Source organism: Accipiter gentilis, chromosome 15, assembly GCF_929443795.1.
Source record: "Accipiter gentilis chromosome 15, bAccGen1.1, whole genome shotgun sequence".
Classification (NCBI taxonomy): Eukaryota; Metazoa; Chordata; class Aves; order Accipitriformes; family Accipitridae; genus Astur; species Astur gentilis.
The window spans coordinates 22,767,814-22,794,723 of NC_064894.1; the positions used below are offsets into that span (position 1 = coordinate 22,767,814).

Sequence of the window (26,910 nt, forward strand, 5' to 3'; positions counted from 1 at the left end):
GCAAATGCGCGTGTGCTTGTGAATGTAGACTCTGTGTGTGTGTGTGCACGTCCACGCTGTCACTAGTGTGACCTTCTGGCTCTGCCAGCCGAAGAGGAGAAGGAGGGGACCGTGCTGTGTTTTATGTGAGTCCTGTACGTGGGTGCTGTTGAAGGCAGTGCCTCGTCTGTGGCAGTCTGTGACCGGCCATGTCCGTGTCCTCTCTGTGTTTCTGTGTGTCTCTGAGACACATGCTCAGCTTCTCCGCTGGTTGAACCTGCAACGGGAAAGTGGCAGACACATCCCTCAGCATGGCAGAGACCCTGTGTCCCTGCGCTGGGCTCCAGCAGCCGAGCAGGAGGTCCCTGGCCTACAGCGACTGGAGAAGGTAGCTGATCCTAAATCCCCTTAGTAGTGTCCTTTACCTCTACTTCAAAAAAGAGAGTCTTGGCTTTCTGTTCCTTTTACTGTATGCTTTTCCTAAACTCCTACAGATTTATGAACGTTTAGAAGTGTGTATATCTTCTCAGCCACTGACATGGGTGAATCAGTGTCATTTTTATCCATAGAAAGTCACCTGATGTTTTTGGCTGTTCTAGAATGACGACCCAATTAGCTTGGAAAGATAATTATTGTTTTTATGAATACCTGCAAGGAAAGAAAAAAGAAAATGAGATCCTGTTCTTACTACAGAGCTAAAATGTTTCAAAAATCACCCAGAAACTTCCTTTGATGCTGACATACCTTTCTGACACGGTGTTGTGATCTCTTCCAAAAGAAACTCTGTGTGTGGGTCTTGGGATGATAATATACCCACTGATATGGAGTTTGATGTGCTCCAACTTTACTTCTGGAAGTCAGAGGTGTCTGTAGTGTGTCACCCTTCCCATCTGTCAACCTGAAAAGGTTACCCTGAAAACTGGGAGACCGTTTGGTTAAGAAATTTGTCCCCATGTGAAAGAACCGTTCTGTCCTTTGGCTCAGGGTCACCTGGGGGTGCCAGACCACACAGTTCCTTTCCAAGTCCCTCTGGGGACAGTGACCTGGTTGTTCTCCACTGAAAGTTGACCTGCGAGGGGGCACAAGGCTGCTCAGACTGCTGGCCATAAGCTGAAGGGGTATGTGTCCAAGTGAATGTCCAAGAGAGAGCTCTGCACAGAATGGATGGAGAAATCTGCTCTGCCACGAGTGTCCTGTGCAGGCAAGGGGGACTTTTTGTTACCGAGGGTTTCTGTATTACTTCTGTACTGAGGTGAGTTTCCCTGTGAGAAAAGAAAATAATTTAACAGGAATGATTTTCTCAAGAAAATCAATTGAGTGCTTTTGGAAGCTGTAATGGTTTAAGTGAATGTATGATTGAACATTTTCTTGTCCTTTTAAGTTTCCCTTAATGTTAAATCAATTGATGTTATTAGTGTTCTCTGTACCATGTTAACATTAAGGCTACCTGAAGGTTTCAACTTTGTTCCTCAGTCGTTATGAATAGCAGAGTTATTGCTACTTTTAGAGTATATTATGGCAGTATATCAGTACTTCTGTTCATGTATGCGTTAGCAAATGCATACAGGTGCTACTAGCACTCATGCGAGATTTTACAATGCTATTTGGAAGACTCTGTGCAGCAGAAATAGGGTCTGAGGAACACATTTTAAGGTTTTTTTTTAAAAGAGGTGATTATATGGCTTTATTTCATGCCCAGTGTCCCAAAGCAATGCCCATTGAAGTCAATGGTAGCCTTTCATTGATTCCAAAGACAAGTTGTTTTAGAACAATATTTAAATGCAATGAAGTCCTTATCCAGGTACAAAACCACTACTGGAAACAAACTTTGATGATTGACCTTAGTCTCTTAAATTGGAGAAATACCAGGGACTTATATAACTAAAACACCACAGAAAAAGTAATATGATAGCACTTTCATCTACTGTTTATTTTCTCATATAGAAGAACTTCAGAGTAGATTAAATAATACAGCATGCAGATGACCAATATTGTGGAGAATGAATGCAAATGTTGAAATTAATTACACAATAGCAAAGTGGGGACTCACAGGATGAGATTTATTTATGGAGATTTCTGCAAATTAACTCTATCAGATTGTGATTTTATTCCTGGTTTATTATCTTTTGTTCCTATTTTGCAGTGAAACTAGTTTTGGGTGAGCTATGCTAATTTACAGAGCTCATGCATTTGGCCTTTTAATACTATCTCTACAGGAGCAATAGTCATTTCCCAGTCATTACGGAGTACAAAAGTAGCCAAAGGTGCAATGGTTTGTCATCCTGAAGCAGACTCAGAGCAAATCAATCTCCACGTTTGCAGCACAGTCAACTGCTATTATCAACTATTGAAAAATTAATGTAGTATTATGCATAATCCCTTACAACAGAATCACACGACAGTACTGTTACGGCCTACTGAAGTACTTACTAAAAGGTTTCTACACAACATGTCATGGAGTTTTTAGACTAATGCCCAAGTAATCTTTGTGTTTATGTTTACAAGACAGTAAATTTGCTCTAGATTGTAAGAGGAAGTGCCTACCTCTGTGGTGGGTTTTACCACCCTTACTCACTGTTGAACGTTACATTATCCAAACAATCCCACGCAGTTACTGTGAAAGTCCCTAAAGCCCTGGCAGGCCCTTTCTTTAGGACACACCTTATTATTTCTAACAAAAACAATGGACTAACACAAAACAAAGACATTTCTTAGACCAAAACAGACTTCAGAGGCTCAGAGTCCTTTTTGACACATCTGCTGCCCTCTTCTCACAAGCTAATAATCTCCAGTTTCTTCAGCTGGGCTCCCCCAGTGATTTGCTAGTGCAACCTGGGGCTCCTTTTGGGTCTCAGGTATACACAAGGTCAGTCTGCCAGGGTAGTGTTTCACACATTTGCTACGGTTATACTGCAGTCATTGGGATTGTGTGGAGTAAGCTACTGTTCAACGCTGGAGTCAAGTTTTTGGTGAGGAGTAAAATTAAAACAATTTTTTTTTTTCAAGGCACTATGCAATATAAGCGTGGTGAATCTGGTCCTTGAGTCTAGATTTATAAAGCTATAAAGCTTTTTCTCTGGTAATAACCTGCAATTTCCCATCTTGATAAAAAGGGATGGTGGCAAAGGTTCTGCCTAATTTTGGCGGTAGCTCATGTACGTTCAGTCCCAAAAGGATTACTTCTGTTGTTACAGTGGTACGTTCTCCAAATTACTGTATGTAAGCATCTATGCACGTGGTATATTCAGCAAAATAGTGACTATGACAGTTAGAGACATATGTTTAAATTGCCTCATTTTAACTAAAGAACCCCTGTTTCATGGATGAATGTATCACTTGTGTCCTAGTGCTTACATTCATGATCAAATAAGTATGGGAAGAAAGGAAGGAAAAATGGCTCCCTTCTCCTGGAAGAAGGAAGCAGTGATGTTTCTTTTGAGTCCCTCTTTTTAGTTTTGTATCAAATAAAAATATTTAACATGGCCTGAAACAAAATGAAGGGTATTGCTTGATTGTATCTTGTTTTCAGATAACTTAATCCTTTCTGAACAAAATTAAAAGAAAACATGCTTCTATTTGAAGGAAACTCCATTTGAAAACAGAAATTAAAAAAACGTCGAATTTTAAAATTTTTCAAATTGAGTACCTTCACAAGTTAAGCTGTAATATTTTGTTTAGAAAATATATGAAAAGTATAACTTAATTTTCTTTCCCTTTTTTTTTTGCTTCTATGTCTCTTCCATTATCACATCTTATATTCTGCCATCTCACCAATAAAACTATCTCAGATCTAACATAAATTTAGTATTTATGGAGAAACACCAACCAGTCAGCTATAATCTGTTGACAAGAACGTTAGCAAAATGTTATCCAAAAGCCAAGAGCAAAATGGGATCTGTTATTTTCCAAAACTGTGTATTTCGCATTGTAATGGTTATGTAAAGAAAAAACACACTGTTTATCTCAAAATATGGAAAATACAGTGGAACTTACAGTGTGTTGCTACAGACAGACTGTCACTTTCAAACATACAGGCAGACTTCTACATGCATACATAACATAAACTAGTGTTGTGCTCTCATTTTGATAGATCTCTGCCACTTACATAGTGTAGAAATGAGCCTCTAGTTTTTCACAAGTATTCACGTGTTCTGTGTTTTCCCCTGTGGAAAGAAAAACACATATTCCATCCACTGTCATTGTGAAAAGACTCAGAAACTTCAGGTCCTCCACACAATGCATGCAGATAGTCTTCATTTTAGTTTGTGGTAAGTTATTCAACAAGGATCTGAGCAATATGCATGACTCAGATCTTTACGTATGAAGCAAATTCATTGCGGTTACAAAAGGTTAAGTGTGCTGGCCTACATAACTATCCCTGAAAACCTGAATTTCTAGTTTCCCTTGGAGGAAACTAGTTTCTGATTATGGTAAATAAGTAATCAGAACTGAGCTGTGTCACTATACACGTACCTTTTAAAAGATTTTTTTATTTCTAGTATTGTTCAAGTCAGGTACTTTCTGCGGTGTGTTAAGATTTTACCTGAATTACCTATGTAGATACAGAAGGCTGTTGTTACCTAACGCTTGTCTGACTCACTTGTTGCTGATGGTACTTTGGTGAGTAAGGTTTAAACCAGTACATTTAGCAGCGACCTCTAGTCAATAAATGATGAAAATGACTGTTAAAGTATTCTCTTGGCAAGTACAAAGATGAGTGGTATGATGAACTAAGAAAGGGAAAGGGAAAAGATCTGCAGAGAGCAATCCTTACAGTGAGAGTTAGTCTGTGAAATTGTTTCCTCAAGTAGGACTGAAATCACTGCCAAAGACACATGCCCTGCGGGAGCAGGATAAGCTGGAAACCAGCATTTGCTGAGCAGGTGCAGCAGCTCAGGCAACAGGAGGTTATAGCCCTTGGGCAATAAATGCAGTCCTCAGTTTTGTCTTGTCTTTATTTTCATCATTGCCTGTTAGCTCTGACTTTCTCCCATGTCTTCCTCCATCCGCTTGATAATTCTGCTGTCCTTTCTGCTATGAATTTTCACTGTCCTGTTTACTCCCTCCCTCCTGCAGTGTCCTATGCATTCTTTCATCTTAAGCTTTAAATTCCTTCCTCTTAAATTTTGTACTTGTCCCATGCATCCTTCAGTATTTCATAATAAATGACAATGTGAGCTAGACAGCATTAAAAACAATCCCAGGCATGTCTGTAGAAGAAAGTAAGGAGGAAGGGCTCTGTTTCCAGAGGACCTGAAACCCAATCTTAGTTTTTCCAGTCTCTGCACAGTGAAAGTCTGCAAGCCCTGGAGTAATCCTGGACCTTTCACTATGTAGATACTTGTACCATATATGGGAAGGCTTGTGCTTTTGAAAATGCTCATGAAAGGAATCTTTTGCAAGTTTTTATCTTCATGGTTTAGCCTGACTACAGATTTTTCTGTTTGTTTTTTTTTCTAACACCGTCATTGGGTTCACTGTAGACTATAAAGGGAAAATTAAAGCAGCCAGTGCTCATCTCCCACACTCTCCTTCACGCATGCAGTTCATCATTTGTAAAGCACATCTGTTTCTTAACTATTTTATATCTGAAAGGCTTTCATCTTTGCAGTGATATTTCCTAATTTCTTGAAATGTCAGCTCTTGGAGAAATGGTATTACTTCGTTAGTCTTATAATTAAGGCAGCCTAATACTTTCTGTCAGAAGAGCTTGTTCAGTTGCTTAAAATTTTTCCAGGCTTTACCTGATCGGATGTGAATTTTTCAGGGTTGATACCAGGCACAGGCTGCCTCTTTCTTTCCCTGAAAGCAAAAAAAGTGGCTCAGAATGATACGAGAAATCCTTTGTGCATCTACTTTGGAGGAAGGGCTTGGTATTTGGTAGGGGAGATTGCTATATGAACAGTGTGTGCTTTTTTGCTATCTAAGAAAACTTTGCTTCAAACAAACCAAGCCTTTGAAAATAAAATTGCACTTCATGTGTGGTAACTGAACATATTCCTTAGAATTTGGCAGCTGCATTCTCTATTCCTGATACTTTGGGAAAACCCAGCAAGTGCTTGGAGCCTTCCTCTCAGCGCAGAGAGGACGTGCTGGTGGAGCTCTTGGTCAACTTCTGTCCCTGCTTCTGCGCTACTGTTTACCCACAGCAGACTGCAAACCTGGCATGGATTAAAAGCTGGCTCAGCAGCCCTCTTTGTCCTGCACGGATGACGGCAGTGAAGAGTGGTGCATGCAAGCATGTTCAGGTTTCCATGTGCTGAGTAAGGGCAGTGATCACAGGACGGTCATATGATGTAAGTAATTGAATAAGACCCTGGAGGATCTCTCTGTCTCTCGGTCTCTTTAGCTTTCTATACATCTCTCCTTGTCTTCTGTGACACAGAAGTTAGCAGCTATTGCTCTCCGAATAAACTACTACATACTACACGATGATAAATTCTGTGAAAGGTAGGCCCTAGGCATTTCAAATTGAACATCCAAAATTAGTAGAAAATGCTTATAATAATGTCTTATTGCCTTAGTTCCCTTCTGTGATGTTTCTCCAGTGTAAAAAATATTTTACAAGCAGAAGTGCCACAAAAAGGAATTAATGAATGTTCATAAAACATTTGGATATTATAGTCATGAACACTATAATAGAGGCTGCTAGGAAATTAGCCATTCATGTAATTTTATAACTTGTATTGAGAGCAGAGACTAAACAATGTACAGTAAATAAACTCTATCTATGCAATGACAAAACAAAATAGAGGGTAACAATTCAGTGAGCAGCATTCATATTAACATTGTAGGAAGCACTAGATGTGGCCATGTAATTAAAGATGATATCATACTGGATTTTCCTGAAAATAGCTGAATTGATGCCATGAGAGCATATTACTATTGCCATCTCCTAACTTTGGAGTTCTTGACTTTGCAGTTACAGCTTTCTATGACTGTAGATTTTGGGGCATTTAAAATGTAAACTTTATGTACTGTTGATGCTTTTCTTTATTCATTTTAGCTATTGCATGAGTTTTCTGCATTCCAGAAGAAACTGGGATATATTTGGTCTCAGTATATATAGTATCTATTTTTCATTGTCCTAACCCAACACTTTTGCTCTAATTGCAGTAATTCTTTGCTCTTCTCAGTCTAAGAAACCTTTTCTTCTCCTCATACCCTAGTAACAGACACAGTTAACAAACTCCAGTTAATCTTCTGTAGGGCCAGCTAACCTGTTTGTCATCATTTCTTCTGTAATGGAGACTTCTGGTTGGGAACCACAGGTATCACAACAAACTCTTCCAGCTGCTGAAATTTAGCAGTCTTGTGAGATTTACCCTGACGTGAGAAGGTAAATCACAGTTGCAAGCACTTAGAAAAAATGATAATTGAGATGCCCTCATGCCACAAAGTGCTGATCCAGGATAGGATCATGCTGTCCATTTTAATGTCCTGAGGTATTTTTGAAAATAAATTTCATGTGACTGATTTCCTGCTATTTCTTCGTTATGCTCCCATGCTCTTTGAATGACCTTGCCATGTAGTCCTTCTCAGCAATTTTTCTCTCCCTTCCTTCCCTCTCATTCCTATTGTAATGATCATGATTTCTATATGTGGCTGTACCTTAATGCTGACTTAGATCTCAGGATTTTCCCTTTTAGTTGGACATTCACGAAATTCAGGCTATGTTGCAGACCTCTGCCTTTAGCCTTATCTTACCTCCAATGTCCTGCAACTTGAATGAGAAACTGAAAATCTCCCCTTATCCCAGCTACAGCTAGTTATTAAAGCAAATTAAGTAACTTCACATATGACATTGTGGAGCTGATTCTGACTTTGCCCCTGTACATATTAAATGTAAGTAAAGGTAGAGGATAAAAGTGGGAAGCTGTGCTCTGGTAAGCCCTATTGGAAATGGATGACATATAGTCAGAACTTCACATCATTTCCTCTGCTGGCCTTCAGTGTGGATAACAAAAGAGCAGTGAGGGATGTGCTGAAATTTCCAAGAAAGCCAAAGATTGTAGCTGTTAATTCAGAGTTGGTGTTTGGCTTGGTGATGAAGATCTTACCCACGTCCCAAAGGGGGATGCATACAGAGTCCTTAATCATGAGTTTAGAGTTTCTGTTGGGGTATGGCTGCAAAGGGGCTGCCCAAGGAAAGGGTATGCTGTCAAAAAGTTTTTCCACTAAAAAATTTTTTGCCTGGACCATGTTTGGGTCTCTTTGGCTGTGTTTTTTCCAATGCAAAAGCAAGAGGCTGGGTTAGGAGAAAGGAAAATATTAGAGCTTCTGCTGGAGGGGGGTGGCACAGTGGCTGTGCAAGGAAGGTTGAGGCTGCAGAAAGGTTTGTCCCCTTAGAACTTTTTTGTCTGGCCCATGCCAAGGGGATCTCTTCCATGGCGTTTGGTCCATGCCTTGTTGCTTGTTCATTTGGCATGACTGAGGATTGATCTTTGGCAGAGGTCAGCCCATGTCTAGGGTTAGGATTAGGAAAGAGATGAATACCAGAGTTCCAGTGTGACTATGGCTGCTAAGGGACTGCCCAAGTAAGATCAAAGCTGCAGAAAGCAGCTTTTAGGCTAAGGCTCAAACTAGGTCTAGAATTAGTGTTAGGGCTTGGATTAGTTTTAGGGTTAGGAGAGTGACAAATCCTAGAGTTCCAGTTTGAATAAAGCTGCAAGGGTCTGCCCAGGAAAAAATTGTCTGCCAAGAAGTGTTTTGTCTGGCCCATGACTGGGGGGCTTTGGCTAAGGGTCAGCCCACGTCTTGCATTAAAGTCCAGAGTTAGCATGTTAGGGATTTAGCGGAGACCAAGCATGGAGCTCCAGTGTAAGGGGCAGGGTGGTGTGGGTGTGGGACTGTGTGTGTGGCGTAAAAGGGCTGTCCAAGGAATGGTAAGCTGCCAAAAAAGTTTTCCCTGAGAGCTTTTTCATCTGGACCATGTCTGGGAATCCTTTTGTTTGAGTTTAACTTTGAGTGTTGGATAGAGTTAATTTCAGGAAAGAAAAAGAGCCTGTAGTTCCCAGATTAGTTGAGATCTTCTGTTAAATCTTCAGTCTCTACCTTGGATGAGTGCATTGCACTGATATGATCAGAAGGGGATATTGCATTAATGGGAGGGAACAGAGGGAAGAAATCTAATTTTGCATACTCTTTTTTTCGATGGGGATATTTGTGGGTTTTGTTTTTCCAGTGGGGTTTTGTCATCTTCTAGGCATGTTGCCAGGCACTGGAAACTTTACCAGTGGTATAGCATTGCAGAACTTTTCTTCCCTATCTTTCTTTGCTTTAGTCATTCTGTCAGCAGCTGTGCAGCATTTGGTAACCCTTGGCCTATGTTACTCTTCCTCTCTTCCATTTTCCAGCTGAAAAGTTCCTGCCATATATTCCTGTTATAACAAAAAAAGTGGAGAAGTAGTAGTAACTATTTTTATTTTAGTGGATTTCTATGTAGCAAAGCACAGGTAGACACAAAGCAGAGCCAGGTAAATGGGGCTTTGACGTTTAGACAGATCCGCAGTGCATTGCACCCTGGAGGACAGAGGGCTTCTGAGCAAAGGTGGCAATGGAGCCAGTTAACACCATCAACTTCTGTTGAACTCATGACTCCATTTTAATTTAAGCTGGACTGAATGGGGAGGCAGGAGTGAGCATAGGTGACATGATCTCTTTTTCTTAAAGAATTTGCCCTTCAGGTGTAACCACCAACGTTCAGCTTGATGAAGATTCATCCTGTCCTTTGCTGGAAGAAAAGGATCATAGGATAGGAGTATGGGTCTCAGCAGTGATACTGTCACAGTCAGGGAGCGTCCCATGACAAAGCCTGCTACGATCTATAATGATGATTCTGTGATCTAAAACCTGCCAGTGGAATTGATGGCCAATAGAGATGGGATTAATATGCTCTGAATAACAACAACAAATCTCACTGGTATTCTAGTATTGGGCATCTGGACCAAGTAAGGACTGTATTTGTTATGGACCTACATCAAGGTCATCTTTTCTGTCCCCAAAGTCCTCCTATATATGATGGCCAGAAGTGACCTGGAAGTAGCCTGGAGTTTTTAATGAAATGGTTCCTGCGAGCTATGAATGATGGTGGAAACAAGTGATTTTGAGGAAGCTGCTAGAAACAATCCCCCAAAAGCAGATCTGGCATCCATCAGTTGGGGTGTTGGACGCAGTGCTGGCCAAGAAAATGTGTCCCTGGGTGTCACTGACATAAGAGCACTACTGCTGTGCTGTGCTGACCAGACAGCTCCTGCTAGAAATGGAAACTTATGCCCAAGTCTGACTGCGCTTATTTGTGCCATATCTAATCTACTGATCCCACATTTACAGTTGTGACCCAAAGTGATCTGGCTACAAGCTGAAGTTCAGAGTGAAACTGTGTATGTTCTACCACATTCTCCTGAACTGCCTAGTACCAATAGAGCGCACTGAAGTCAGAGAAAGTGCTGGTTAAGTGACTTGTGCAATGGATAGTCCTTGATGTTTTAGTTCTGTTTTTCGAAGTGTTCTGTTTCAATACCTTCATGTATCTTTGAGCTATAAAACACAAATAGATTTATTAAGGATTGGGTGTTGTTTTGGTCTGACCTTCCTATCCTGCAGAACAATATCTCATGGTAAGCAATTACTTTGATTCATTATTACTATTCAGAGTACTTTTTCCTCTAGGATACACACTTTTGGATGAAGTAAAATATGAAGCCTTTTGAAGCATAAGTTCAATCACTAGAAATTGAAATAAGCCCTTCATGCTTTATAAAAGGAATTTAAACTTCCATTTATTATGGAAATAGTACTTTAAATTCAGATGTGCTTTTGTTAAAAAAAAGCAAATAACAAATTAAATTACTTGCTTTGAGGTTAAGGTGTTATTTTTTCACAATCAGCATTGCTTTTGGTACTATGTGATTATTATTGCAAACCCAATGACTTTGAACTAAGAAGCCCATATTCAAGTGCTATTAAACGTAATTTTCATTATATTTTTCTGAAACATTTTAATCAGATCATGTAAGTCAGGCAAATAAGGTAATATACAATATGTGTCCACTTTTCACGCTCCGTAATAATTGCTTCAGTTACAGTTACCTTCTCAAATACTGTTGCTCTAATTATCTTATTTTTCAAGTCAGGATCTTTTTAACTGCTAAGTTTATTGGGAGTCAGAACCTACATATTCTATATCCTCCATATAGCCTTTAATGGTAAATTCATATTGATTTAAATGAAGTTTTTCCAACCTAACAAAAATAAACATATAATTTGAAATATTTTGAAGTCAAAGGAACAGATACATATGCCTAAATACAATATCCACTTATGTATTTTCTGCAAAATTGTGGTCTATATTGTAGACATGATTTTACATATAGAAGTGTAATACTATTTTAAATTGTATTTCCCAAATAAACCAACAATTTCCTCTTGTCGCATACATTGTATTACTGCTCATGTTTTCAGCTTTAGCAATTTGAGTTACTAGCAGTGTATGTATGAATACTGGGATATGTAAAGACTATATATTTTACTATTCTGATCATAAAATTCAACCCTCCTAACACCACATTGGAAGCTCTTTTGGCTTTGATACAAAATGAAATCCTTTTGAAAGGATGGTATCCTCTTAACCCATGAATAAAGGAGGCAGAAAATTAAACACCTCTTCTTATACGCTGTCACAAGAATCAGTCACTTTGGTCATTACTAAGTGATATCTTATAGTTCAAGGAGAAAAAAAAAACAGTTCAGATTTTTTTCAGATCATATAGTTTGTTAGTTTTCAGATGTTATTCTGAGAGCAGGTGTATTTAGACATTTCAGAAAGATTCTAATTCAGTTTTTAGGGCAAACAAATTTTCTTTGGGACTTGAATAGAGTTGAACTTGTACTCAGTCCTCTGATTCCTTTGACAAGAACCTCAGTCACGGCTTTGAACATTTATTCATTACTTAGTTTTTTACCTAAGTCTAATGAATGAATTAATTTAATTAATTAGTTGAATTAATGAACACATTTAACTAATTAAAATTATTACTAACATATTCCGGCTTTCTAATGAGATTCCTTTCCTTGCCAAATATGTATCAAGGCCTGTTTTATCCAAATCATCTTCAAGTCAGAGGACAGGAATGCAGTCTGGAATATGTGGATTTCATTTTCTTTTGTTAACAAAGCAGATTCAGTGTGGGTTAGCACCATCTGTATTTGCCTCTTTTTATTTCCTCTTTATTCATACGAAACCATTTTTCATTCCTCATGCTTGCTCAGCCAAGGTGTCACCCAATGTTCTCATTTATTTCCTCCATTCTTCTTGATGATTACAAGCCTTACAGATACTAGAGTAGTTTGTTGATGACTCCTTCTGTACTTTTCACTAGTAATTGACAAATCAGGTAGTTAACTGAATAGACAACGTATGTGTGGTACGATACATTAATTTATCTTAAAAGTTTGCATGATAGGTTTAGCTATGATTAATTTAAAAGGAAATCTCCTATGACTATATGGCATATTTCTGATAACTATTTATCACCATTTGCTTCAAATAAGGGGTGGAGCTAATCTTGGAAAGAGCTTTCTGTGTTTGTTGGATGGAAGCTGAATACCGCCCAGCTGAAAATGCTGACTCATCTCAGGCTTATTTCCATTTAATTTACACTCTGCACAAAGCAGCAAAAATGCTAACTAGCACCTTCAGAGGAGCAAACTAAAACTATTGCTTGAACAAGTCCTTGTAAACTACAGGGTTTAGAGGAAAAATATGTTTTAAAAGCCATAAATAGTAGATTTTCACAGAACATTGAGATGTTTGCAGTGACTTGAGGGACATACTGGTTTTGCTTGTCTATCAGCAGCAGAGCTGAGAAAAATGCCAGTAACTCATTTGAGATATTGACGTGGCAGTGGAAGGGGGAAGGCTGCGGAGCGGTTTACATCTTGGAACCTGAGAGGCCTTCTGCAGTTTCGGGGATCTTTTGACTTTGAAGGTGTCAGGATGTTAGCACATACCTGCACCTCTACATAGTTCAAGTGGCATCAATGGACTTGCCATCAATTTCTGCCACAGTAGCCCTGGCAGAATTTCTTGGTGAATTTTTCCTGGGACAAGACCAGTCTGTCACTTCTGAATTCTCATTCCCTTGAAATCAGTAGCACTCTCCATCAGCAGTAAAATCCAGATTTCACTGAAATGTGTAAGCAATGTTTTCTAGCAATATATTTGTTGTGTAGTTCTTGTTGGCTTTTTTCCCCCCATGCCATTGGAATTTAATTAGCGTAGCACAGATTATCTTTTAGTAAATATGCAGCATGTTTATAAAAGCTAAACTGTCTTCCTGGTATGTTTCACTGATTGGTAAAATTAATGTATTTTATTTGTTCAGATGGTTTTTTGGCCCAATCAAACGAGCAGATGCTGAGAGACAACTGTCATACCCTGGAAACGAGGCAGGAGCCTTCCTAATCCGAGAAAGCGAAAGTCTAAAAGGCGAATACTCACTTTCAGGTATATTCTAGTTTTCCATCTTAAGCAATGTTTTAAAAATTTCTCAGGTGATCTGGACTTTTTCATTTTTGCAAACGGTAAACTGTGGGCATGAAAATGAAATTAAGTTCATAATAATATTTCATTCCCAGGAGATACATAAATAAAACTTGGCAAGAGTAATTTGAGTTTTTACTAACATTTATTTTATAGGCTTTGGTTACTAATATGCTCAGAACAGAAATTATGCTTAGTACTTCCAGTGGGCCAGCAGCCTTAAAATAGAAACTATTTTCATGATTAAAATGCCAAAAAATACATTACGGTTGTACACTACAGTTCTGATGAGTACACAAAATAAAAATTAAACCATGTTGGCAGATATCTGGAGTTTAAGAAAATGATATTTCTGCTAGAGCACACCCTTAGGTTTGTATTTATTTGTTTTCAGGGGCAAAATGATAGGAAGATCTTCAAAGCTGTAGTTTAGAATCAGTCATATTTCATTGAAAAGGTAGTTGTAAACATCAATAAAAAGTTAGATTTATGATGATGATGGGTTTTGAAATTTATTTGAAGTCTTTGTTTGAATCCAAAAGACCATCAGGTAGGACACTTATTTGATAATAATTTTATTTATTTACATATAGTACGTGCCATCTTTTTCATGTCATAGATATTTGCCATATTAGATAGTAAATATGGTTGTTCATTGGTTGTTTTCCATGAACATTTTCTATCAAACTTGTCATACAAGTGTGAGTCAAGAATATATTGTTGTCCCTGAGACAACAGGGCTATACGCTCAAACTTCCTAATGTCCTCTACCTATATAATTCCATATGCCTGTAAGGACTCTTGATGTTTGTGAATAAACCGTAAGTTGTCACATGCAGAATTATGTCAGTAAAATGAGACGCACCTTGTGCATAACCAGATTCTTTCATATTGACTCCTCTTCTGCCTGAATGTTCATGTGTCAGTCACCTTCTGAGCATCACACAGAAACACATTAAGCTGCTTAAGGAACTTCTGACATATCCTTGGTTTCTCTTTCCAAATCATAAGGAAGAGGTATATACCTGCAACTCTTGTGGTGATGGGAGGGTTGCTTTTTGTTGCCAAGACAAAGAAATATGTGTTGCCCATGGAGTGAGATACAGGAAAGTTTATGAAATAAATATGGTATTTACAGTTCTGGGAGAGTTCATTCCGTAGTCTTCAGTTTGCCCTCAAGGAAGTTTGTTCTTGCCAAGAAGCGCTGATAAGAAAGCTATCATCAGCAAGAAATCAGACTGCTCCTGAACTGTGGCAGAACTGACCCCTGTGCATGCACCCTTTTATTTAAGGACTGTATTATAGCCGCAGACCTTTCAAAATGCCTTCCCTCTATATGCCAACTTATCCCTGTCTTACATGGTTTCAGCTTCCTTCAAGTGTTCTTCATCAGTAAACTGATTTCATCCAAGGACTGGGCTAGACCGATAACAGCGCGGTGTTATGCAGGGAAGGACAGATAGGCCTGTATTATCTGCTTAATGCTGGCACTTGAATACATGACACCTTACTGAAAATCAATGAAAAATCTTGTGCTTGTGCACCTAGGAGTGGAAATGCAATTTCTTTTTATTATTCTCCAACTGTAACCTTCTAGGAGAGATTGGAAATCTTAATTCTTTACCCTGCATTCTGACTACTTCGCTAACAGGACGGGAGCAGTACCTTATTGAAGCTATGAAGTACTGCAGAGAAAAATGCAAGAGAATGAAAATAAGTATTAGGCCAGCATTTGTGGTAGGATGAGATCATCCTGTGATGCTGCTTTTTAATTTTTTCCTTACAAATCACGGATGGAAACTATATCTGATTTAGTATATTTGATTCAATTATAAAAGCTTGTGGCAGATATTTTTCAGGTTTCTGTATAAGCTTATTTGGGAAGAAGAGATCTGATGATAGCTGATAACAGCAAGATATGAAACCATCGGTGTGGATTTCTTCCACGCTGGTTTGTTTGATGAAGGAAGAGTGGTGCTGAAGGACATAATATACGCAGAGGCAAGGCTCCAGCTACAGGAGCCAGCACTCCTTCATGCACAAACACGGGTTGTCCTCTGAGCATATATGCATGTATATATGTGTCATCTCAGATTTATTAAACATTTGTGCTCTTTTAGGCAAAGAAAGAGAATAAACTCTGCAGCAGTCTGTAGAGAGTGGGTATTAATGACATGATTTACCAGTGCTGCTAGATCTTTTAGCAGCTTCCCAGACTTGAACGTAATTTAGCCTCGACATGCTACTTCATCCTCAAGAGCTAAATGTTATTTGCTGCTTACTGAATAGGCTTGACTGAATGGCGACTATTTCTATTGTCCAAGCTTTTTTGCTTCCAACCTAATAGTATACATAAAGGTCTAGATATTGTATGTCCATAATCTTATTACTTATGCCTACTTTTGGGAGAGCTAGTGTATTCTAAAGCAAATGATGAAGTGGATTTTACTGTGGGGAGTATTAACTGGAGGGAAGGTTGTTTAGTCCACCAGATGCTAGGGAGAAGCTAGTTTTTTCTGACTCTCTCCTCTTTGTGCCATCAGAAGGAGTTATGAGACAGCCAAAGCTGAGGCAGAAAAGCAGTGTTTTCTTGAGGAATAGTAGTTCAGAACTATTTCTCTTAAAAGGTTTGGAATAGCTTCTATCTTCGTGGTAGCTGATACACTGACAGGGGAGAAGGCACAACCTGATATTTTGGAATATGTCCCTAATTTCTGTAGGACTGGTTAGGTTTGCTCTGCCTTCTATTGCTGTTTTGGTTTCATTCCAGAGTAGGTGATAATGGCTAGAAAAGTGACAACCCGGCTTTCAAAATTTAGGTCTTTAAGAAAATATTGTAATTCTCTGTCCAGCTTAACATTTAAGTGTAATAAAGCTGAAAAGGAAAAGAACTAGAAAAGAAGGAGGGATTTTTACCCGAGCACCCATAAACTGATTTTATGAATTTCATGCTTGATTTCATACTCAAATGGGCAATGCATAGGAGACTTAATGTTAATGAGGGAGACAAATGGATAAAAAAAAAGAAAAAGAAATAAACCCTACCTTTCATTTAAATGACACTTGTCACTTCTAACTTGCCTTGGTGGGAAAACTCACAATTTGTAAGATTTAGATGATAAATGACTATTTAAATTAAATCAAAAAGTCATGTTCGGGAAGATTTTTCTCAGCTGTGAATGGTTAAATGGAAAGCTCATCAAACCAGATAGGCTACTGAGATATGTTGTTATCATTTTAAAGTGTTTGACATTTTAAAAATAGGTTTTCCCATTTTAAAAATGCACATGTTGTCGACAGATTTTTATGTTGATGACTCCAGCAGCTGGTGTGAAATGTATTAAATTTTAAACATGTTGGTGCCATCTTAGACATTGCCTCTTTTTAATTAAAAGCCATAATTTAGATGTGCTCAGCTTAATTGAGTGTCATTGCCAATGATAGCAGGCGGCTCTCTACTTCCCCCCTCACTGAATAACGGTATCTGAAAGACTGGTTGCATTAAATGACAATGTAAATGGTTTGTGTTTTCCTCCATTTTTTTCCATGCTCCTAAAAAAGATTGTGTGGTTTCCTCTAGGCCAGATTGGCTTTCAGCGTAGGGAAAAACAGGTAATTGCTTAAGGCAGCAGACTGATAGGAGTGGCAGAATCATGGCCATAGCAGGAGAATGATTTTGGATCAGCCCCTGCACCCGTTCTGTGCTGGTGAGGGTGATCTCCTAACCCACTCTCCTCCCACATCCACCCTGGGCATGGAGACCAAGCACAGCTCCTGCCGGCACCGCTGCACTGCCGGCGCTGGGGGAGGACTGCTGGCAGGAGAGGTGCTGGGACGCTGGCCATAATGGTGCCTTGGTGTCTCCATGATTCATCTGGTGAAGGTCTTGACTCTGTGGACACCACCATAAATTTTGCTGGAAGGAGCAGTAAATTATTTTGTTCTCATCCTTGGGGTGGCAAAATCTACTTCTGCATGGCCCAACCTTATGAAGGTGGGAAGCAGGGAGAGGAGAATGCTTCAGTTAAACTGAAACCGTGATGAGATCTGATGGGGAGCTATGATTCTTTTGGGAAGGGCAAGTTGAGGAAAAAACCTTCAGTCTTCAAACCCAGCTGCTGTCAAGCTGCATGAAGCTGAAGTTGTGATCCTGTCCTGTTTAGCAGTCTGGCATGGACGCAGGGATGACTGGAAGCACGGAGGGGGTTCTGGCTAGCTCTTCCCTGAGTGACATGTGCTCCAATGTTGCGTCGGGCAGAGGAGCCGCAACATGCCGCAGCGCCGTGAGTGTGTGGTGCAGGACTTGTACAGCCAGACTCAGCCCTGGGATACAAGTAAACAGCCTCCCCGTCAAATACTGCACTGATCTCAGCTGCTTATCACGAGAAGAGATGGTATCAGTGCAGAAATTTCTCCAGCTTCTCCACACACATCACCGCCTGACCTGGATACTGCCAGTCACAAGGCTTCCTACAAGGCTCGTTTAAGAAATTAGAGCACATCCTTCAAACCAACTCTTGCATTAACATTAGCTGTTTCACAAGTAATAATTATAATAGTGCTAATAAATAAAGAAGGTAGTCATACTACTATCACTTGTGATATACAACCAAGACTAGATTAACATAGTCATCCTGCGGGCCTTTTATTCAATACATCATAAATAGCAATTCATTTGGCCAGATGCGCTTTCCTGTGAACATTGGAAGAGTCATTGCATTTTCAGCCTGTTGTTACTGAATTAGTCTTTCCTTTGTTTTGCTTCAACACCATTTCCAAATGACACACCACAAAAATATACATGCATTTTATAATTGAAAAATACTAATTACAGGTGTTAAATTAAAAAGAAATTACATTTGAAAAGTGTGATGTAATTATCTTTTATACTCTGGAGTTATATTTACAAATATTCTCATTTCTGGTCCTCATGCAGAATTATAAGTTCTCAGGTCTCTCAAAACACTACCTGTGGCAGATATAAAAGCCCCGCATATTTTCAACAGCTCCTCTATGCCCTCTGGTGGCCTGGGATGACAATCGCACAGTACAGTAGAAAAACATTTGATCCTACATGCTAGTACTTAAGCAATGAGAAGTTTTCCTTTTTAACTTAATCACTTAAATGGTGAGAGAAATTATACTTCATATCATCTTTGTTAATTGCATGCAAGCAATTATTTTCTATAATTTTTTCTACATACAATGTGTAACTGTGTATTCTTTTGTTATTATAACCAAAGGGATTGCCAAAATTCATGCAGTGTTACAGTGTCAAGATTCTATCAGCTATAATATCTCCAGAGGAGAGCAATAACGATTTTTTCGATAATTAGATTTCCAAATGTACCAGACTGAGACTGCTTCTAAGATTGAAAAATATTTCCATTAAATTATTTAACTAAGACTACCCACTAGTCCACATGACCAAATTGAATATGTTTGCTGGAATTTTGGCTACTAAAAGGTGCACTGTGGAGTCAAACAGCAGAAAGCCTTTTCCCTATGCCTCCCTTTTGCTTTTCAGAATTTTGTCATGCATGTGGGGCCTGAGAAGGGGACAGTGGTAATCTCCCAAATTGATGGGTGTGGAAGGAGCCACCTGGCCTATTGGGAAGGTGTAATGTTGGGTGTTGAGGACCAGGATGGCAACTGGTGCATCCTCCTCCCCTTGAGAGCAATTTCTCCACTCATCATGGCAAAGCACTGTGTTGTGTCATTAAATGTAGGGTTTCTGACCCCCCCCCCCCCCCCCCCCCGCCTTTTTTTCCTTATTCCTACTTGTCTTTTTCCAAAATGTGGTGCTTCACATTTAGTCCTGCTCCAGTGTTTCTCCTTCTGGACATTCCCTGGACTCACTAGATAATTCCCATTCTCCTTCTTGGCTCAATTCTCAATCTCACTGCCCCCCACCCTAACTGGGCAGTCTGTGTCCCTTCACCTTGCTTCCACACCAGTTCTAACAGGTGACCCCCCCCCCCCCCCACACACACACACACTTTAAAATACTTGTCTCTCACTTAATCTCATTACAGCTTGGTACCATTCCTTGAGCTGTAATCATTTTTCCACCTGAAATTCCTAGGATCGGAAAACCTCCTTCCACTGATGCATGTATCTGCTGTTTGAGATGCAGAAAGTTTATCCTACTACTTAAACATCTTTTCTCTTAAGTTATGCTTTATATGGTCAGGATTCTTCATTACCAACTAGGTTCATTGTGGAACACTGTTAATATTAAAGCAAACAGCTGTGGCATTGATAGGAGCTCAATCAGTTACCCTTCAGTATGTAAAATAAACGTCCCATTGCCCATTGGAAAGAGACAGTGATATCTCAGTCATGGAGTGTCCTGCTAAATAACACCCTACATAAGCTACTAAATCCCTTTCCAGTTCTTCAGAACTGCCCCCTCTGCTGATGTTCAGCCCGCTTTGCTACTACTGATATTCCTTTATAAAAGAGATCTCTAAGCTAGTGGTCTCCAAACTTTTTTGATTGTGTAACCCCTGATATGTTTATTTATTTATTTATTTGTAAATTATATCCTTGTACTAACGTACTGATAGATTGTGTACATTATAGAACATACACCCCCCCCCCCAAGAAATTAAAAAAGGATGAGATAAAGATTAAATAAACTGTATTTTTAAAATATTTATTTTATTATATTTATTAATGGTACAAAAAATACTTTTGCCCTACACCCCAGTGGATTGTCTCACACACTCTCTGGGTTGCACGCACTCTGCTTTGGAGACCACTGCACTAAGCCAGGTATGACAGAGACATCAGAAACGGCAATTACAAGCCTAATATTCCTTTAAATAATGCACTAGGTGAGTGACAGTGCATTTTTTGTCCATCTCTGGACTGCTGCTGGTCCAGGTCTAGCCCTGGCATGCAGTGGCCCAGCCTTCTTTCTCACACCTCTAGAGAGTGCTCTGACGGTCACAGGGAAGGACACTATGGGTGTCATGACATATGGGTAAATAACCTACAGGAGCGAGGAGAGAAAAGTCTTGTTGATTAGGAAACAGCAGATTAAAATGAAATGCATTTAAATGGAAAGGGAGTCATCAGCTACTCAAAACAGAGCATTATTGGTCTGATTTTTACATATTCCAAACATGCACAAAACTCAATAAAACCCATGGAAGATGTGAGTGCTTTTCAGAGAATCATGGCCATGTTGATGGTATATCTGCTTGCTCTAAAATGTTTGCCAGCCCAGCAGCTGCTATTTGGAATGTTAATGTTGATAAACGAAATATTAAAAACTGATTAAATGATTACTGTGAATTAGATGCTCCTGGCTGGTTTTGGTGTTCTAAAGGGTGGAAATATGAGCTGCCTCACAGAAGTATTTATGTATTTTGCATCAGTTCTTATGGTGCAAGCAAGAATCTCTGGACCTGAATGGCTGAAGACTAATAGACTAGATACGTTAAGCTCTCTAAACAGTGGGCTTTGGTTTGAAAGAGGTTTTTTTTATAGTTGCCATCTTTGAAACTAAAATAATTTATTTTAGGGTCCTCTTAAATGCATTTAGGAACCTTATGATGGTTTGGCCATAAGCTACACTGTACCACTGCTATAATTCCTGGAAACTTAATATGTTTAAACCTTCTCAGTTTTCGATGGTGTATCTGTGAAGCACTACAGGATCAGAAAGCTGGATGAAGGAGGCTTTTTCCTAAGCAGAGGGAAAACTTTCAAAACTCTGAATGAGTTTGTTGACTATTACAGTAAGAACAGTCATGGCCTCTGCGTGGTGCTCAGAAAGCCATGCCTGAAGGTAAGGGTGGATGCTACGCTGTGCAATGTATTTTTTGTAAGCTAACTCATCAGATATCAGTCAGAAGGTGTGAACCCCATATCTGCTTCTGCTATTTCAAAATGTTGATGATCTGCTTATTTTCAGGAAGTTCTGGGTAGCGCTACAGTTTCGTTCTTGAAGCTGACATGTTAATAATAATATACCATACCATTTTGAACAAATCAGCATGTGGCCGGAGGAGAAAAGATGCCAAATCATGATTTATGAATAGCTTTTTATAAATGTATATGGAGATGAAATCTCCAGCTTCATAACTCTAGCTGTCCATAAGTAATTACTGAGGCAAAACCACAAGGTTAAGGCAAGCAATATGTTACTGTTCAAAAAGCTTGCTAGAGGGATGATTTCTAATTTTTACTTTTCATGGCAGGATATTTTCATTAGAGTAATTCTTATTTCTAACAAAAAGTACCCAGGATGTGGGCTGTATTTTATGTTCTCAGCTCACTTTCTCACATATGTGTACTCTAAGGAAACATTATTTACATCAGTTGCGACTTTACATAGCATAGTTAACAATGACTTGTATATGCTGTTGGAAAAACATTAGAAGTCTCAATTAGTGTATTATTTATTTTCTTTTACCAGGTACAAATTCCAACTACATTTGATTTGTCCTATAAAACTGTCGATCAGTGGGAGATAGACCGACAATCTCTGAAATTTTTGAAAAAATTAGGATCTGGTCAGTTTGGTGAGGTATGGGAAGGACTGTGGAATAATACCACCCCGGTGGCAATCAAAACATTAAAACCAGGTATGTGAATTACTCTTAAATGCTAGTAATGTGAAATGTTAGCAAGGATGCTCCTTTATTTTTTAAATGCTACTGAAAATAGAGTCTATCCATATGTACGACTGTTCTTAAAATCCATGCACTTAAACATGAAGGTTAGTAAAGCTCAAGGTCCAGATATCTGGCATTTTGAATTACAATTTTATACAGTCTTCTGTTTCAATGTGAGCTGAACTCATTCAACATCTTTATTACATGAAAAGGCAACCCCAGCAAAGCCATGTCTTTTGTACAATACTGCTTGTATGGAATTGGATGTCTACATTTCATCTGTAAGTGAGGTAATCTGTTTACTACTGGTTTGTCATCTGTAGAATTTCTTCTAGTGATTAGATGCCATATTATAGTGATTTCTTGGGTAATATAGAAAATGTACAATGTAAAGTTTGTATTTAAGAAGTGCTTTAATCTTAATATGGATTGAATAAAATTTCTCAAAGTTTTTGATACACAACATTAATACCCAATATTTGCATATAATATAGGCTTGTTACTAATACAAATTTTAACACTTTTCTTAATTATTTTTCACTAACTTGAAGTAATTTGTGCATTTTAAATTGACAAAATATCTGCCAGCAGATAGCAAGAACCACATAGATAAGAAAGGTAGCCTGGACGATATATGTGTTTTTTTAAAAAGAGATAGCAATATAATGAGTTGTGGTTAATTGAAAAAGCTTGTGTTGGGCATTAATGATCATGTTTCAGGAAGCAGAACAGATTCAGATCTTTTGATTCAGAATAACAACAATATGCTTGAGGCCTGCTTCAGTGGTCTCGTGAACAGGGAGGAATTTAAGCGTGTGTTTTACGGCTATCTTCTATCAGGATATTGTTCGTGTTTTGGGACTTGCAAATTGAAAGCAAACAAGCACCTTTTTTTCTCTGCTTAACTGAAATTAGAAAAACTGCTCAGACTAAAGGCTTTCTATAAGTCATGTGAAAGACAGCATACTTTTTTCAGTGAACTGATGCATCCCTAGTGACCCAGTAAACCATCTTGAAATCTCTTTGTCCATTTCCCTTTCCTAAGACGGTATCCTCTAAGCCTATACTGTTTGTGACAGGGATCTGTATGCCAATTTTTATTGACTTCTGAAACCGAAAGTCTGAAACCGGTCTTTTTCTCTTTGTGTCTGACCTGAATTTTTCATTCTGCAGTACAAGCCCATTACCTCTTGTCTTATACACCATGACTAAAGAGTACCTGTTGTTTTCTTCCTCTTCACAGCAGTGTTGCACATACTAGAAAACTATCATCAAGTTCCTCTTTGGTTTTCTCTGCTTTAGGTTAAACAGCTCAACGAGATTCTTCGTGCAGCTCAGATGTTTTAGATATCCCATTGTTTTCAGAAGATCTTTACTAGGCTGTTTTGAGGTGGTAAACATATTTTTTCCAAGTAAGATGCTAAAAGGAAGAACAAGTCTAGATGTGTAAAGAGAGGGATTTGCTGCACATTTCTGACATGCTAGACCTCTGTTTAAACAGTCCAGTATGATGCTTGCCTTTCTTCTCCATAAGACAACGTAATTTGTCCATCTGAGTTTACTTTCCTTTAATGATTTAATGCAACATCTGGATAAGTCTGTTTTATTGCAGAAGACTGAAGGGTCCTTACTAAAGTGTTAAATCTCTTAAATGATATTTAAAGAAGGAAATAAATGAAGCTGGAATGATGAACAAGACTAAGCTATCCTAAATTTTTGTGATATTTTCTTTTAGAAATTGTCTTTTTCTTTCCCCTTCAAGAAAATATGTGGCAATTAGCACTCTAGGAAAAGACTTGTTTCTCATCAAACAAAATAATTAGATTTTGAACAAATTGCAATGCATACATTTCTACTTATGTTCTTTAGCAGAAAAGTGGAGCTGACATTTATCTGGTATTGCATATGCAAAAATGGGAAGCTATCTTAATCATATTTCAACTCCTTCTCTTAATAACTCATTTCAAAACTCTAATTCAGCTTTTCTTTCCATATAATGGGGACAATACATATTATCAGTTCTCTGTGAAACAAACTTCTATTTTAATAATGGATTGAATCAGAATGACAAGACTACCCAGAAATATGTGAAACACTAGTGGCAAGTTCAAGCTGCAATTTGCCGCCTTTTTTTTTTATTTTCATTTTTTTTTCTTTTTGATGCTGATCAGCTGAATGACTGCTACTAATACTCCACCTGAAGAAAAGGAGGAGTGAGTTAAGTTTATATCTGAAACAGATTTTGATGTGTTTAAGGGCCAAACTGATCTGTGGAGATCCATTCTTTGACTATTGTTGAATTCAGTATCCTTTCAATGTCTTGCTGATAAAGCACACAGAGAACACAATACTTCTAGAGCACTGTGAACAGGAAAAGAAGTTTTGGGGGAGTTTTGTAATAATAGGCTATCCTAGGAATACACTTACAGAAGACTATAAAACAATAAAAAATGATTGCATAAACTTCTTCAATAGGTTTGTTAGCTAAAAATTAAATTTTACACTGGAATAAACATAATCACTGCAAACTCGCTATTATTTACAGACTATAACAGTATAGTGGAAGAAACCCCTTCAACTGTGATACTTTTTGTAGTATTATAGTTTGGCTGGGAAAAAGGGCTTGATTAATCAATACTTTTTCCATCTCTGGTTTTTTCACTCTAGTCTGACTCCTGTTAAGGTCAACAGTAGTAGTCTCATTGATTTCACAGTGGGTTATATTGAGTTAGGGCAGCCACAAGCCCCACCGGGATGCGATGCTTGGATAGCAGAGAGTTTGTGGTCTAATACAGTGATAAGGAAGTCGTGCATTGCACTTAGTGATGCTCAGAAGGAAGACTTTGATTCTCAAAGCTATCTTGATAGATTATATAGGGAAAACTTAATCTCTTATCAGTGTACTTTGTGAACTATCTCGTTCTACAAAAACAGTTCAGTCCTAAATGGAAGCATTTAACCTCGTCGTATACTTCTCTAGGGAATTATCCTCTTCTACACAATGTTTTTCACCCTTTGGAGTGCCTTACTGTAATCAGTTAGGACATTGGTTTTCCATAGTTTGCTCTCATCATTACTCATGAAGAATAACATTTCAATAATTAAAGAAAAACCCCAATACCCTCACCCTAATCTGAGTAATAAATGCTTAGCTTGGTACTAATAAAATTACAGCAAAGGCTAAGTCTGCTAGTTTCATTCATCATAATATAAAAATGATAAATGAATGGAAAACATAGTAGTCCATGAGTAATCAAGAAAAACAGCATATTATATGTTGATGATTGAAGCTTCCAATATTCACATAGGCAGTATTTCAGACTTCAAGTATAACACTCTAAAACGATCTTCTCCTATTGCTTGGCTTAAAGATCTAAATCAGTTGTCTTTACACTGGGGGAGGAGGGAGCGTATTTTAAACAAGCTAAGCTGCTTTGCAGTGTAGACCCATGGGAGAAGAAAGTCATCAGCATGACAGAGTATGATAAACTGGAAGTGATCTGGCAAATATAGGAGATTGAGATGGAGAGAGTTCTGTTAAAATGGCTTTACCACCAGAGAAATTGTGACATGGAACCATGCTCTCATTTCCAAGCAGGGGCAGGATAATCAAGTAAGGTGATCACACAGCAAACAATATAGAAGATCATAATACAATCATCACGTCGTAGATCTATAGACCCGAAGGCGAGAAGGGTTTTCTGCTAGTTTGAGTTTTTCTGTTGAGTGTTATTTTGCAATGTACATCTGTCCTAGATCATCTGTAGTGTGAATACTTTGCTGTTATATGCCATTCCATTTCACTCCTCTGCTGAGATAGAGTATTTACATTTAATCAAAACACAGCTTGTTATTGACTAGATAATAACTACAAGTCTTCTAGTCCCGAGATGGAGTCACAGAGAGAAGTTGCCTCTGCTATGTTTGACAGTTTGTGTCAATGGAGTATCACTATGTCTGTAAGAATGTGGGCCTGATTTCTCATCCAGATTTATCTGATGTCTCCTCTTTAACTCTTGTTATGTCTTCTTGTAATAAAATAAAAGTTTCCTCATATGCATTATTTTTTCTTTCCGTTCTGGAGGTACATACAGAGCGAGTTAAACCAATTTTCATTTGTCTTTAGAAAGGCTGAATATAGTTTCTTGTTACGTGGTACTCTCCTCATTTCTCAAATAGTTTTTCTAGACATACACTAATTTCTAGCTATTGCTGCTAAAAGGCTTAAAATGATTGTGTCTAGGTAGATGACATTCTAACCTGTAGGAAAAATTAAACTCCCAGAATTCTGTTAACATGGCAGTGATGGATATTTCCCAGAGCCAGTTCTCACTTGATGCAAATGTGTGATTTCTGACTTGTGAGTAATTAGGGTATTTGGAAATCTGTTTCCACTCTGATTTCGAGCAGGAGCCAAATTTTCAGATATTGCACACAAACTGGAAATTTCACAAATGTTTCTTTTAGAAACATTGATGCGTAACATACTAGCTACATTTTTCCTATTTTTAAGCATCTAACATCTTAGATATACCAGACTTTTTTAATAATTAGTGGGAAGAAATAAGCACTTACATGTCAGATAAATCATACTACAGAGTAGAAATGTACATTACATTGAGAGAATAACATGCTATTAAAGCATGTTTCTTTCAATTGATTGTAAAGTCTGGACAACTAACTCAGATCTAAGTGCCTGAATAATTGCCTATAGTTGGAGGAGGTGAATTCAGCTACCAGCAGTGTTCTGTAATTCCACAG

At 38.4% G+C, this 26,910-nt stretch overlaps 1 protein-coding gene across 1 annotated transcript in view; it reads left to right on the plus strand.

Annotated features, from left to right (window-relative positions):
* FRK (fyn related Src family tyrosine kinase) overlaps positions 1-26,910 on the plus strand; it is a 53,555-nt gene that overhangs the window by 9,715 nt on the left and 16,930 nt on the right. Inside the window, exons 2-4 of the mRNA XM_049817764.1 lie at positions 13,365-13,486; positions 21,157-21,320; positions 21,951-22,119. Of these exons, the coding sequence (XP_049673721.1) occupies positions 13,365-13,486; positions 21,157-21,320; positions 21,951-22,119 (455 nt within the window). The remainder of the gene's footprint in view (positions 1-13,364; positions 13,487-21,156; positions 21,321-21,950; positions 22,120-26,910) is intronic.